General features: G+C 45.8%; 1 protein-coding gene across 1 annotated transcript in view; it reads left to right on the top strand.

Annotated features, from left to right (window-relative positions):
* Positions 1 to 15,328, top strand: part of KIF5C (kinesin family member 5C) — a 163,193-nt gene that overhangs the window by 52,195 nt on the left and 95,670 nt on the right. Inside the window, exons 2-3 of the mRNA XM_060151509.1 lie at positions 2,901 to 2,991; positions 11,209 to 11,282. Coding sequence (XP_060007492.1) covers positions 2,901 to 2,991; positions 11,209 to 11,282 — 165 coding nt within the window. The remainder of the gene's footprint in view (positions 1 to 2,900; positions 2,992 to 11,208; positions 11,283 to 15,328) is intronic.

Genomic DNA, 15,328 nt, shown 5'->3' with positions numbered 1-15,328 from the left:
CCGCAGTGGGATCAGAAACAGGGAGACTCTTGTCTCCTGGGGGTCTTTGCTGCAGTCTCGACCAGGATTTGTGAGATTTTCATTTCTTTACCAAAACAGCAGAGAGTGATGAGTTCGTTGTTGTTATTTTTGCTTAAATGGCCGTTGTATATACAGCTGGGCCACTGTGCCACAAGTCAGTTCTTAAAAATAAAAGCCTATGACCGCCTCGGTGCAGGAAAAGACACATAAAAATGCTTACATTTTTAACTAATTTATGTTCTAATCCTGACAAGATAAGTCTCATAACAAATCATTTTCTAAATTTTCTCTTTTCTCGAAGGCAGTTTCTGTTTGGGAATTAACTTCAGCTTATGGAAAATTGTTATATTATGCGTTTGTCACTTGGTAAATGTGATACTATTGAAATGAAGAGTAGAGATTTCTTGCTTTCTACGTCTTTTAAAGTGAAAGCACAGCACACTCCAACAAACATTTTAAATGAAAGGGCAAAATTGGGGACTCCTATTTTTTGTATCATATACTATAATTTAATAGGCCCTTTCCCCTGCTGTGTCAAGTGCATTTTCTCTAAAACCTAAAGCAGGATCATGCTGTACGCAAGACGGTTTATTTTGGTGATTCTCATCAAGTTTGGAGAAATGATGGATTTGTTTTAAATTAAGCAAAGCTGCATTTTCTTTCCAGAAGGTTCAGCGGACGACAAATACTTAGGCAGACTCTGTAAATGTTTATTCTAACCTTTTACACTACTGACATTTAGTTGACTTTTACAAATAGATAAAGCTGCTAAGAATATGGTGGGCTGATCGTTGGCAATAGATTGCAGTGAGGAGTATAATCGTGATCATTCAGCCCAATACTAGATTCACTGAGTGAATGAGACTTGCTGGGAACAAAACATCAGGAAATAATCCCTTTCCAGAATTTTAACAGAATGAATGGTTCTGCTGCTTTGTATAAAAACAAAATTTGATCGTACCTGAAAATTCTCCATTTTTTTCTAAAACCAAGCTGGAAGTAGCTCGTTTACCTGGTCGGCGCAATCTTGTTTTTTTAAAGACTAAAGCTCGAGAGCACAGCCCTAACGCGTAGCCTCACCTGCACGTGGCTTTACCATAGACATAGAGGAGTGAAATATTAAGCCGGTCTGACAGCTGTGTGCTTCCTTTTGTGTGAAGGTTATGGGATGTAACAAGCCTTGTCCTTGGATCCCCCATGAGCGGTTATCTTTTCAAGGTGTCAGACTTGACCTTGGGTGGTTCCCCGTGTCCAGAGCCACGTGTAGGAGGTGCAGGGTGGGAGTGAAGGAGGCTCTTGGCTCTCTCCTCTCCTCCCTTCTCTTCTCCTGCCCTCCCTTCTGCACTTGGGGAAAATGAAGGTGAAGGGGCCGGGGGAAGACCACCCCTTGCCTGGGTGGTAATTGGTGGGGGAGAGGTGCTGTGATGGGGGGTTCTCCCGGGGAAAAGGCTGTGTCTGTCCTCCCTACCTGCTTCCCCAGTGTGCAGCACCGGGCGTGGAGACGCCCAGTAACTGCTTGTTGAACGCTGAGTGGTGGAGTGCAGGGCTCTGCACCTCCGGGGTCAGTAGCACCTCAGCAGAACCTCTTCCCTTCCCTCCGGCAGTTCCCTCCTCCAATCGCACACAGCCCAGTGTCGGGCCAAATCCCCAGAGCCCACACCTGGGGAGAGCACTTGATTTATATATTTATAAATATATTTATGTAGAGGCCCCCCTTTATCTCCAAAGCCTCCACCCAGTTAAGACACCACTTATGCATGTGAAGAAAACACTAGAGTAATCTAGGACACAGAGCAATAATATCTGGCTATTAAGAGCAGCTTCTTAAATCAGATCATGGCATCTTCCCACTGAATAAAATCCAAGTGCGTTACCTTGGCTAATTTCCTTTCCCATCTCCTCTTGTACACCCTCTAGTTCCTTGAGCACTCCAGGCCCCTTCTTGTCTGCTCCACCCTTTGCCTGGAATGTTCTTCCGCGGTTCTTCACCTTTCTGATCTTTTAAAGATCCACTTAACTGGTACTGCTTCACGGAGGTCGTCTTTGGCCTTCTCTCATCCCCTCTGTCCCTTTACGTTATTCCTAGGCACGTTGCATTTTCCTGTGTGTTTGCTTTCTTGTTCATTATAGCTGTCACACTTGATTGAATGTTCTCCAGGCAGGACTGTCTTCTGATTTGGTTAGCATCTAGTCTATGCCTGGATCAGAAGAAACTCTCAGTGACTAAATATTTGTTTAAATGCGTGAATGACGTGTCAACCTACATTTCATCAGAAAAGGTGCTTCAAGTAGGAAAACAAAATGTTTTTCTTCTTTCTCCTTTCCGATTCCCAACATACAGTACACACACACAAACAGTATATTCTCAACATACAGTACACACACACAAACATGTCGTTCATGTTAGAAAATTTCCCTAGTCTTGGGCTTCCCTGGTGGTGCAGTGGTTAAGAATCCGCCTACCAATGCAGGGGACATGGGTTCGAGCCCTGGTCCGGGAAGATCCCACATGCTGCGGAGCAACTAAGCACATGCGCCACAACTACTGAGCCCGAGTGCCACAACTACTGAAGCCCGCGTGCCTAGAGCCCGTGCTCCGTAACAAGAGAAGCCACCGCAATGAGAAGCCTGCGCACTGCAACGAAGAGTAGCCCCCGCTCACCGCGCTTAGCCCGCGCACAGCAACGAAGGTCCAACGCAGCCAAAAATAAAAATAAATAAATAAATTTATTTTTAAAAAAAAAGAAAGAAAATTTCCCTAGTCTTGGTAAGGAACTGCCTTAAAGAGTGGGCTTGGTGACTTAGTGCCTATGGTCTGACTAGTGCCATTAGTGCCTTTTCTTCCTAAGCGTCTAATGTGCTTTGCCATTTCCTTCTAGCAAGGAAAGCCATATGTCTTCGACAGAGTGCTGCCTCCTACCACGACCCAAGAGCAGGTTTACAACGCGTGTGCAAAGCAAATTGTCAAAGGTAAGTGCTAACTCTTCATTTCCTCGGGGCGCTTCAGAGTAATGGAAGACAGTAAGTGGTATTCGCAGCCTAGGAATCAATACCCTTTGACCATAAGCAGGGGCCTGCTAATTGGAAACACTGAATTATAGCGAGTTCTGGCCCTGATTTGCTGTGATGTCAGGCAAGTTATTTAACTCCTCAATACCTCCTTTCCAAGGAGATTTCTTTATTTCTTTTGCCACCTTTTGGGCAGAGTTATTCTGTCACCCAGAAGTTTAAAAGCAAGGTAAGCTATAGTCATGCTATTTCTGTAATGGTTCTAAAATACTGCTGAAGGTATAGTACCTCCTCAGGAGAAAAACATCTATTCTGAGACTCCAGTTGTGTATTTTTGGTTGATTTATTTTGTGCATCTGTCTCTTCAGAAAGAAGCTTTTTTTTCTTTTTAATTTTAAATTTTTTTATTGGGGTATAATCGATTTACAATGTTGTGTTAGTTTCAGGTGTACAGCAAAGTGAATCTGTTATACATATACCTATATCTACTCTTTTTTAGCTTCTTTTCCCATATAGGCTATTACAGAGTACTGAGTAGAGTTCTCTGTGCTATACAGTTATCTATTTATATATAGTAGTATGTATGTGTCAATAGAAATGATCCCTGAAAGTATAGTCTTCAGGAAGAAGCTTTAAATGTGGGAAATTCTTGGGCATCAAGGAATTTTCTGCAGCATCCTAAGATCACATTACCTTGCTGGTTAGTGAGTTGTTCTTGCTAGTCAGCATTCCTCAATTATACTTTCATCTAACCCACTTTCAAGCATGCCACCCAGATCCTGACATCTGTTCTTCCCCATAGGTAGCCTGAAGCCTGAATCTGTGTCTTAGAGATCAATCCTATTCTCTGGGACTGGCCTTGGTCCTGAAGGATCTGTGTCAAAATAACAGCAAGGAGACAAAGCAATTTACACGTTGCTCTACCTTGCCCTTTTAAATCGGGGGCAGGGTGGAGCTTGCCTTTGGGGAGCTCACCATCTGGACAGAGCTGAGGGGCATCTTTGCCTTTCATACTTTGCTTTTCATCCTTAAATCCTTGCCTTCAAATTTGAATGCTGCAGCAATTGTGCTTTCACATGTCTTGATGCTGCCACTTTTATAGGCAGTGCTAGATTCAAAGAGTGAAAAGTAAAACAAACAAACAAACAAAAAAACCCCAAACATCTTGTCATATTAGATCCACTTATTTTTAGAAGCTGAGCTGACTAACCTAACTACTTGAAATGCGTGAAAATCAGCCCTGGGTACATCTGTTAGATTAATTCTGACCCTGGACACCTGCGTGGGAGACGCCCATCAGAATGTAATGTTCCTTGCTGAGGTGTATGGTTATTCACATTCTTGTTGCAGACAGCAATTAAGTTAGAGGGTGTTCACAGTAAGATTATTATAGAAAATTGAAGAGAAAAAATATGCCTGAATATGAGCTTTTTTTGAATTAATCGTTGGGGCCTGTATCTGGTGGTAATTTTTGTCTTCTCTCTACTTCTACTCTTTTGCTTCTCTTTCTATCTAAACATATTTGCTCTTTCTTTCTGGAATATATAGCTCTAGTTTGCTTCTAGTCAGCCCTCCTTCCCCTCTATTGTCAGACTCTTCCATATTTTTATTAAAGTAAGATTAATCACATATGAGCCAGAATTTCCTTGTTTTTCTCTCCTCCTTCATTATCAGATTTAAATAGTATTTACTACGTGCTATGCTAAGCGTTAGGGCCATTTAAACACATACCTGCCCTCTCTAAGTTGACATTGTAATTAGAGATGGATACACTCTGTTTTTTAAAAATCCTGTGATTAACAAACAATAATAATAATCTTTGAGTCTTTATTTACTAGATAAGTTTGGGTCCTTTCAGTGCTTGGAATTCTCTATAATATATGAAATGCCAGAAATGGGCAATCCCTGGGGGGTTCCTGTGGACACCCTAACTATGGATAACTTGAGGCCCAAATATATAGTGAGCCACAAAGAAAACTATTTAGAATAAAATCGGGACTTCCCTGGTGGCGCAGTGATTGGGAATCTGCCTGCCAATGCAGGGGACACAGGTTCGATATCTGGTCCGGGAGGATCGAATCCCACATGCCGTGGAGCAGCTGGGCCCGTGTGCCACAACTGCTGCGCCTGCGCTCTGGAGCCTGTGTGCCACAACTGCTGAGCCTGCGTGCCACAACTACTGAAGCCCGCATGCCTGGAGCCCATGCTCTGCAGCAAGAGAGGCCACCGCAGTGAGAGGCCTGCGCGCCACAGTGAGGAATGGACCCCGCACTCTGCAGCTAGAGACAGCCCGCGTGCAGCAATGAAGACCCAACGCAGCCAATAATTAATTAGTTAATTAATTAAGATAATAATAATAGAATAAAATCAGGCTCTGACATGATATAGTAAACAGACATTTCTTGGGCACCATACATATAACACGAACATACTCATTTTGTAGCAATAAAGAGTATCTTATTCTCCCTTGAAAGAAAATTATTAGGGGCATAATGAAGACCAAGTTTAACTTTTTTTAATATCCACTGAGGCTAGTGTGAGGGGAAGTGGCTGTGTATTTCTGCATCAGCAAGATAAAATGTAGGCATATAAGAAAGAACTGCTTGGAATAGATTACTAGGTACAGCTGAGGCATCTGTGGCCATGACAAGCCCTATTGACATCAAGTGTGGAAGGTGGTACAGTGGAGGTCTTTTTTTTCTAGAGGCCAAGAATTGAATCAAATGACTTCTAAAGGAAGTTTAAATCACGGTCTCTGTGATTCATGGTAATGTAGTGGACTGGTGAGCTTTCTTTTCAAGTCTATCTAAACCCTTAATGTTTTTGAGATCAGGAAGACTCCTTTTAACTGGACAGCTTTATTCTCTCTCAGTCTTTGCATTCCCTTCAACTTCACTGAGTTAAAAAAAAATATTTCGAACATTTGATTGTAGAATCCTGGCACCTCCCACGCTCCCCTTTTTATCTGGTGTGTATTTCTCAAAACATCTTCTGAAAGAGTCTGTAGAATCTCTTCCAGTTCTTCTAGAAGAGGTTATAGGGTTTGTGAGTACCAGCATGGTAAATAGAAAAGTTCCTATGGATGCCCTAGGAATTAAAAACCATGGCTACCGGACACTATTACTGAAATAAGAATAACTGCGTCCCAGCCTACAGAAGCCACCCCTGGCATTTGCCTTCCAAATTAACTGGATGTAGACCATCCAGTGCTAGAGAAGATGGTTTCTTGTTTTCCAGTTCTAATTTCTTTAAATTGCATTCATTTAGTTGTTTCTTTCATTCATATATTTATGAAAGTATATTAGGTATTTGCCATGTGGTAAGTACTGCTAGGGACTGGAGTCACCAAGATACATAAGACTGCAAGAATCTTTGAGTATAGGGAAAGAGACAGACGCATGCACAATTATCATACACGTGGGGATTATGTGCTTTAGGATGGGTGTGTGCAAAATGCTATGGGAGCACAGAAGAAAGTCACTACTGGTTTTGGTGGGTAGAGAGGAGGATTGGAGAATGAAGGCTTCTTGGAAAGGTTGGGTTCTGAGGAGCATAGAAAATGCAGGGTGGTACAAGCAGAAGAAATAGCAAAAGCAAAAGCATAAAGACCCAAATTATATGGGCAGCTTAGAATGGTACAGGGTGCATGGCTATGAGACCTAAAAAATTAGACTGGACCAGAATTTGATAGAAATTGAAGGGCTTTATCTTATAGGTGATGTGGACCCACTGAAGAGTCACAAGCTTAGGATATTATCAGATCTATTTTATCATTTTATTATATATGACTCTTAAGAATTATATTTATTTAGCTGCTCTTATCTGTCAGGCACCCTGTATGCATTTTACATATGTTATTGCATTTTAAATCTTTACAACTTTATGAGGTGTGAACATTATTATTCCCTTTGTACTAAAGAGGAAATTGAGGTGAAGTAACTTGGCCGGGTCATTGAGGGAGTAGTGAAGCGAGGCTGGGCCTCGAACCTGAGTTCGTCTGACTTACTTGAATTTTACTATCCTGCCCCCACTTTTCTGGTGGGCCCATAAGGAGCATTTGGTAATTATTTTATGAGTTGTTCCTTTTCCATCAGGCCATATGGACCACATTGCAAAAAGACAGGGGTAGGAATGGCGGTGGGGAAGGGGAGAGGGGAGAGAACGGAGACTGGGTTCCAGAGCTGAAGGGTGGCCCTGGCTGTCTGCCGATAGTGAGACACACTTGCCTTCTGAAGACGCTGCACGCCCTCACCTGGGCACAGTGCCTGCCCTCGGACTGGTGGGGCCAGTATCCTGGTTGGCCTCTGGCATTCGGCAGAACGGTCTCTGCGTTCTCTGGGCACCGCCTGCCTGAGTAGTGTGGTTGGCTGGCAAAAGCCGTAGGATTCCAAGCCAGGGATGAGTTGCAGCCACTATTGCCAGGGGCTCTGGTGCCACGACCAGGCCACTGTTTCACCTGGAGAGTCGATAGGAGGCCACAGCAGCCTCCTCAGGCACCCTGGTGCGTAGGTATGATTATGTCTTCCCCAGATTCTTACCTGATAATGGAACTAACTCTTCTGCTTCAGCAAGACCTGGACTCAGAACTAATAAAACCTAGGATGGAAAGCTTGGCCCTCAAGGCTGCATCGGGAAGCAGCAAGTATTTTCAAGGACCCCGTTCCACTCCTCCCTCCCAGGGCTCTTCCCACCCGCTGTGGACTCTCTTTTGGGTTTGCTTGGCCGCTCGATGGACGTGTGCTGTGCTCGTGGGGCGCCGCTGGCTGTGTGGTGTGAGCTGAGGTCACATCACGCCAGACTCCATCACAAAGAAAGGTTCTGTCCAGCTGGGCTGGTTCCTGGCTCTGTGGCTGGTGTATAGAAACAGTCATTATGTTATGGCGGAGACTCTGAAACAAATGCTCTCCTCGGCCCCAGGACCTGTCCCTCAGCGGGATGAAAGTGCCTTTCTGTGGGCTGTTTCTGCGAGAGGCAGGCGGGTTGGTTGTGTGGCTCAGTGGCACCGAGCACAGGCCTGTTCCCTCATCTCTCTGTGCTTGGCGGGTGTCCATCTCCCCGTATCTCAGTGGTCCAGCCCCAGATGCACTTTTGTGCTGCGCCCCCCTCCCGGCCTCTCCTCTCCTCTCATAAGCAAATACAGCCTCAACAACAAACAAACTCCCCCAGACCTGGAGTTTGGAAGAAAGTAGAGAACACTGGGTTTGAAGAGTTTCCTGTTTTCTTTTAAAATTACCTTCTGATTCGGAATCCAGTTGATAGAGGGCGGCATCAGCCCTGTTCAACCTTGAGCACCAGAGGTGGGTTCTCCAACAACAAATTAATTGTAACATGATTCTGAACACTTTAAAGGCCACACGGGGGATGGGGAAGTTAAGCTGTGACAAAGTGAGAGTGGCCTGGACATATATACACTACCAAACGTAAAATAGATAGCTAGTGGGAAGCAGCGGCATAGCACAGGGAGATCAGCTCGGTGCTTTGTGACCACCTAGAGGGCTGGGATCGGGAGGGTGGGAGGGAGACTTGAGAGGGAGGGGATATGGGGATATATGTATTTGTATAGCTGATTCACTTTGTTATACAGCAGAAACTAACACAACATTCTAAAGCAATTATACTCCAATAAAGATGTTAAAAAAAAGGCCACACGGAGTTTGTCCTAATGGGCTTCTCTTATGTGTTCTCTTTTTCTCAAAAAAAAAAAAAAAACTAAGAAATTGCCCGCAGTGTTGAAATAGCCGCAGCAAAGACTCAGGGATTCTCCAAGTAAGAGTCTCGTGTGCCTCTCAGCTCTCTACCCCAAACAAGCGATGCTGTCCGTGAGCTCTTGTTTTCATATATGTGCCCCAGTCCTTAACCTGAGGGAGTTTGGTGAGCGGTGACTCCCTAGGAGTTAGGAGGATTGTGCATTCTCTTAGTGAGGGTGGATTTAGAGGGGTGGACTGAGCCTGGGGGTTGTCTGCGGGGCAACATTCAGATGCCTTGGTCCCATTGCTTCCTGGCGGAGGAAGAAGCAAGTGCTGGGTTTTCTCCCATCTGCAGAGCTGGGTTCTGAGCTGAGGTTTCTTCAGCGTGGGGCAGTTGTTCAGGGCCGCCTGTGTGGTGCAGGCGAATGAGTAGGGTGGCCAGCGGCTGCGATGAGGAACCCAGGGAGCTGGACCCCTGGCCTTGGCTGCCGTCTTCCTGCCCCAACACCTGAGGTAAGGGGTCGTCCCAGGCTACTTCCTCCACGGGGACTCAAGATAAGAAAGAAGGCCCTTTCAGTGTGGGGGAGAGGTTTAGTCTCTAATAAACAGGAGCTTTAGCGCTGGGATTGTGGCTGGCATTCTCATTGTCTGGAGTTGTTGTGCCATGGATATGTAGAATTTGAAAACAACCACCAAGGGTGGAGACCACTTTCCTGGGTCCCTGAAAGCCTGTCACATTTGTGGTTGTGTAGAAGCTCTCCACTCCGGCCACCATTTTCAGACTGTAGAAATCTTTTCTCTGGGCAAGTTGGCATTTTTGAGAAAACTGAAGCTTGAACCTCCAACCCTTACACTGTAGTCTTCACAGTTTTGCTTCCCCCGTTACCAGGGAAACCATTACCAGAAGTTGGATACGTGCGAACATTTTCTCTCTCTCAATATAGCTTGACACAAACTCTTGAGGGCTGCCAGGATTAAAAAAAACTGCCACTTAATTTTTCTTTTTTTAGCTACCCGAGGGAAAATCCTGCTTTCTTTTCTGATCCCAGTTCACACTCCAAAACCTCAGACCAGTACAATGTGCATTAAAATTTTTTTTTTAAAAGACCCAACAGGGGCTTCCCTGGTGGCGCAGTGGTTGAGAGTCCGTCTGCCGATGCAGGGGACACGAGTTCGTGCCCCGGTCCGGGAAGATCCCACATGCCGCGGAGAGGCTGGGCCCGTGAGCCATGGCCACTGAGCCTGCGCGTCCGGAGCCTGTGCTCCGCAACGGGAGGGGCCGCAGCAGTGAGAGGCCCGCGTACAGCAAAAAAAAAAAAAAAAAAAAAGACGCAACAAAACAACAGAAACTAACCAGCATCATAAAATTGAGAGAGACCAAAAAAGCAAACCAACCAACCTAATCAGGGCCTGAAATAGATGGAGCTGATTGGCTGGCTTGATTTTTCTGTAAATGGCCTTGGAGAGGACACCCCCTTATGGGGCTCCTGTCCCCACCCCTCCGTGCTTTTAGGAATGAGGACTTCCTCCCTTTATATAGAGATGGTGGGTCAGGGAATATTAATTATGCATCATTCCGCTTTCAGTGATGTTTATGTGGATGAAGTAGGATCGAGGGAAATGAGCACTAAATATATTTTAATCACCTTTGCTGCTTTGAAAGAATTCCCACAGATAATCGTCAGCTCATAGCAGGGTCAGTCCATCTGTCCGCACGCCTCCCCTCGTCCCTGGATGAGAGAGAGGGAAGCGGCCTGCAGCGTGGGGCACAGTCTGCTTCTTGTTTAACTAAAAGAAATTCCCGATGCTCTTGGGCCAGGATCATCTCGCTAGCACAGTCACTGAAAAAACAGAGGCCCTAAATTCGAGTCAGGGCCCAGTTGGTTTCCGGGCTGATCGGATTGTCACCGTGTGTCTCAGCTTATAGAGTGGGACCCTGTCCCCCCAGCTGTGGAGTAGCTCTGCTCTGAAGGGGCTTAGCACGGCCTTCTCAAGACACCTCCCCAAGGAGCCTGCCGGGGCCAGGGTTTAAACCGACCCAAATCAGATCTTCAGGAGAGAAATCCTATTCTACACCTCACTCCAGACACTCAGGGCACGATAATGTTTTGGTTTTTTTTTCCCCACCTCAACTGATCTCAAGAGATCAACGTGGAGAAGAAAACTCAAATACCTTTCTACTAAAAAGAAAATACACTGCTTGATACCTGTTTCGATTTTGATGTTGCCAGGAGAAGGTGTGTCTGCCTCCTTCTTCATTAGTATATTCTGCAGCCATGTGAGTCCATTTCTTTTTATTTTGTGGAGCAGTGGAGGCCCTCGTTCCTGCTTTTATCTCACAATTCTACTTAAAATGCACGTGGAGTTGAAATACATCATTTGTGTGAAAAATGAGGTGGGCCATTTGGAAAATGCAATTTTAAAACAGGCAACTAGCACTAGCATGCAATCAAAGTAATGAGTTAATTTTAATTTTTTTTCTTGCTCACAGATGTCCTTGAGGGTTATAATGGGACAATTTTTGCGTATGGACAGACATCATCAGGAAAAACGCACACCATGGAGGTAAGGTTGCAGCGTGCTGTTATGTCGTCTCTGAGATGACTGAACGGAAGTGGTGCTTCCAGCAAAATGCGAGGTGCATGCGGCTTTTTGACTGGGCGGTAGATGGTTAAGGGATGGTTATGTTCGTGTCACAATTTTTTGTGTCTTTGAGGAGTTTTAAAAATATTGTTGAGTAATAAAATCTCAGGAGTTCAGTATTTTAGAAAATCCTTTGTTGATAGCTCTGTCAAAATAGGAATAATAAATTCTAATTAAAATAATCATCGATAAGCTAAACAGTGGTGTGAGTATCCCTGTGGACTGCCGCCCCAATCTTACTGAGAAAGTCTGCTGTGAAAATCATTTAGTCTAAGAAGGGCCTCTGGGGAGGTGAGTCTCTTCTGAATAAATGAAAAATGGTAGGTCAGAGGTTGAGAGAAGTTGGCTTGTGGACCAAATGCAGCCCACAGACATATTTTTGTTTGACCTGCACAGTGTTTTTTGTTTTTGGTTTGTTTTTAATTGCAGGCAGTGTTTAAAATGGGATGGTTTCAAATAATTCTAAGTGTCCAACTTTGGTTGAAAATGCTGAAGATCTAGCAACTCTGGGTGAAATTTCACCATAATATAAAGTGTAAGCTTCACTGGAGCAGTGCTCTTCAATGTCTTGTTCACCTTTTGACTTACATTGCTATTGTGTGGGACCGTGGTGGTCACCTAGGAAGGCTTCGATAAAGTATTTGTGAAAATGATAGCCTCATGGTGGCCCTGGCTGACCCACGTTGGTGGGGCTGGGCCCTCCACGCACATTGTGAGCAAGTGTTCAGCATCCTTCCCCGCAGACTTACACACCTGGCCTCTCTGTGCTCTTGAGGGTGTGACACCAGCTCTAACTGTTAGCCCTGGAGCTCTCTGGCTCCAGGCTGTCTTCCAGATGAGGCATGCCTGCAGACAAAATTGGCCCCCTTTACCTCTTCTTTTCCTGCCTTTTGCCATGGATCGGACTCCTGTGTGGTCTTTGGGGCTGGATAATTCTTCTAAAGGCTGGGCCCACCTGACAGGTGAGGCGAGGTGAAGAGCAGTTATTATAGGAAACTACACAGAGGAAGTTTGGGGAATTCAGCTTACAAGCAGCAGGGTAAGATGAATCCTTAATCCTTCAAGCTTATGTTTTTCATTTACTGTCCCCTCTTGGGAATGTCACCGAGACGCTGCTGCAGCATCGGTTTAGCTTATGAATCATTGCTATTGAAGAAGAGATTTCAAAGGCTCGAGGCTAAAATCCTCAGGGCTCTGATGTTCTGCTCACACCGATTTCCAGTGTGGGGTGTGCCTCCGGGGATCTCATTCCTGTTGTGTTGACTCGCCTCCCCCCCATTTTGCTGGAGACAGAGTGGTTCAGAGATTGTACGGATTAAAGGAAGCACGAGGTTTATTTGCCACCTTTTCTAGACGGAGTAGGACTGTTTCCTGACACCTGAGCCTTTCCGTCTCCTCTGCATCTCACATCCTACTGCAGTACTCCTTGGAAATGGCGGTACAGGCACAGCCGTCCCCACTCTCCGGCTCTGGCCCCTCACCTGTCTCTCCTCCTGGGCCCCAGACCCTTAACCTTCTAGGTGCTAGAAAAGCCTCAGTGGCATACATTTCCTAAGTTCCACCCATTCCAGTAACCATGGACAGAACCTTCTTCATGGTTCATAAGGCATGAGAGAGAGAGAGAGAGAAAAAGAGAGAGAGAGTGATTGATTGATTAAGAGATGGCTTCTCATGAGGGAATCATTCTTTAGTTCTTTGGAAAGTTACCAAACAACATACAATATAAAAAATGCAATATTTAAAATCCCCCCACATCTTACAAAAATGCCTCTACGAGTGACCTTTTAAGCTTTGGGATTAATTCGTCTTTGGGAAATACAAGGTGTTTGCTAAATGTCAGAAATTTAAACTGTAAACTATCAAAGGAGAGACCTGTCCCCAGAGTAAAACCTTAGTTTGTGTTTTGTGTGTATGGCAGGGGTAGGTGGGTGTGAGGAGATGGCAAAGAGGTATGCCAGCTCTTTCGCACTAAAATTGGAGACGTCTTATTAAATGAGGGCATCGCCAGCCCTCTGTGACTCACGGTGTCAGCCACGCAACTCCTGGAGCAGTGCTGTGGGTCCAGAGGGAGCCACGGGACCTAAAGGGAATGGGATTCTGTGCGGGCCGCTCTAACAGTTGCCTAAATTCTGTCCTTTCCATCCTTGCCAGTTTTAAAAGGTTGCTAGTCATGAGCTGCTTTTCTTTATCGTGACTTTGAAGGATCACATGCTTAGGCCCACAGGAGGAAGGAGAGGGGTGGCTGTGGGTCCTTTTCTAGCACCTTCTCACCCCCTACACCCACTTCATCTGGCTCTTTCTGTTGGGTGATTTTAGGTCGGAGAAAAGGTAGGGGATATTTTAGAGGAAAACAGAGGAAAGGAGGAACCCGAAGCTGAAATCCAGAGGCTGTAGGAGACCAGGAAACCCAAGATCCTGGAATGCAATTAAATTTAAAAAAACCCTGCAGGGCTCTCACCATCTGAAAGGAGGATTTTATGTATTCAGCATTACACATTGTGATCCTTTAAAGGCTTTTGCAAGGGGCTGTTAACTCCCTGAATGGACAGAAAGTGTCACATTTAAAAGCTGTTTTTCATTTTAATCCCCTCCATTTTGGGTCTGACATCCAGTGGTGATTCCATACCTTCTCCTGAGGGGAACAAACAGATGAGCCGACATAAAATTGGAAAGATTAGCTTCCGAAAATGGCGCATTTCAGGCGGATTTTCAGTGCAAAGAGGAAATACTTGGCAGTGTTGGTGCTAAGCTCCATAGGACCCTTGGTGCACTGGGTCCTGGCTGGGCTCTGGCAGGCAGCGCTCAGGGGAGGGTTGGAAGAGAGGTCCCTGGGTGCCGGCTGCCCGGGGAAGAGAGGGCTGGGCCTTCGTTCAGCGCGGGAGGCTGGGAAGGGCTTCTCTCGGCCCCATGCCTCACTTTGTGGCCCTCTTCTGCACACGGATTTAGATGGATGGAGACACGCAGTGTTTTTCCTTCTGCCCAAAGGGACACCTGGAGGCCCTGGAAGCGTGTGGGCTGCTCTGCTGCGAGGAGTTGCCAAGTGATTTTTAATGAGCCTGTCTGAGTGCGTTGGTGCTCTTGCGCTGACAGGCCCCCTGCTCTCCCATCTTAAGTGTTTCAGGAAACTGTCCTGCTTGGGAGACTGAGACGGCCACTGGGGCTGGAACAAAGGGAGTCTTGTTCTGTGGCCAGTGGCCTGGGTCTGCTTTATGCTTTCACGTGTGCTCCGAGAAGGCCACCTTCAGAAGTGGGAAAAGTTTTTGAAGAGGATTATACAGGATGCAAGCATTAAAATGTCTCTTCTTTTTGCTTTCTGGGAGAAACGAGAAGACGGAGTGGGACATTCCCCTCGAGTCCATCCCTGATGCTCCAGCCGACTAAACTTGTCGTTGTTCTCTCAGTTCCTACCTTTGTTCTGTTACTCCCATCTCCTCTCCTCTGCCCACATCCTCTTTGTCCGTCCTTAATCTTACTCATCCCTCAGGATTTGGTGTCTCTCAAGGAAGCCATCCATATCACCCCAGCTGGAAGGGACTTTTCTGTTCTAAGTTTCTATAGCTCTTTGCCTCCTGACCACCTTTTATTGCCTGAGGTGACTGTTTATTGTATGTGTACATGTGCATTTCATTTGCAAAGCAGTCAACATAGATGCAGTGAAGACCTTTCTGGAACACCTCTCTGTCTCATACACACACCACACACATCCGTCCTCACCACGCACATACCCCACACCCCTCCATGCCACACACCCACCACACATCGATAGCCCTGCACACACATCCACATGCCACTCACACCCACACACTGCACACACCACATATACTGCAGATACACACACTACATGAACACACAGCCACAGCACACCCAGACTACATACATCACCACCACAGAAGTCAGCACTACACATACCCACATGACACACATCCACATCACACAACACACACCACACATACCACACACCCACACTA

Source organism: Lagenorhynchus albirostris, chromosome 6, assembly GCF_949774975.1.
Source record: "Lagenorhynchus albirostris chromosome 6, mLagAlb1.1, whole genome shotgun sequence".
In the NCBI taxonomy this organism is placed as follows: Eukaryota; Metazoa; Chordata; class Mammalia; order Artiodactyla; family Delphinidae; genus Lagenorhynchus; species Lagenorhynchus albirostris.
The sequence above is the reverse complement of the archived record's forward strand: the minus strand, read 5'-3'. Positions and strand labels throughout refer to the sequence as shown.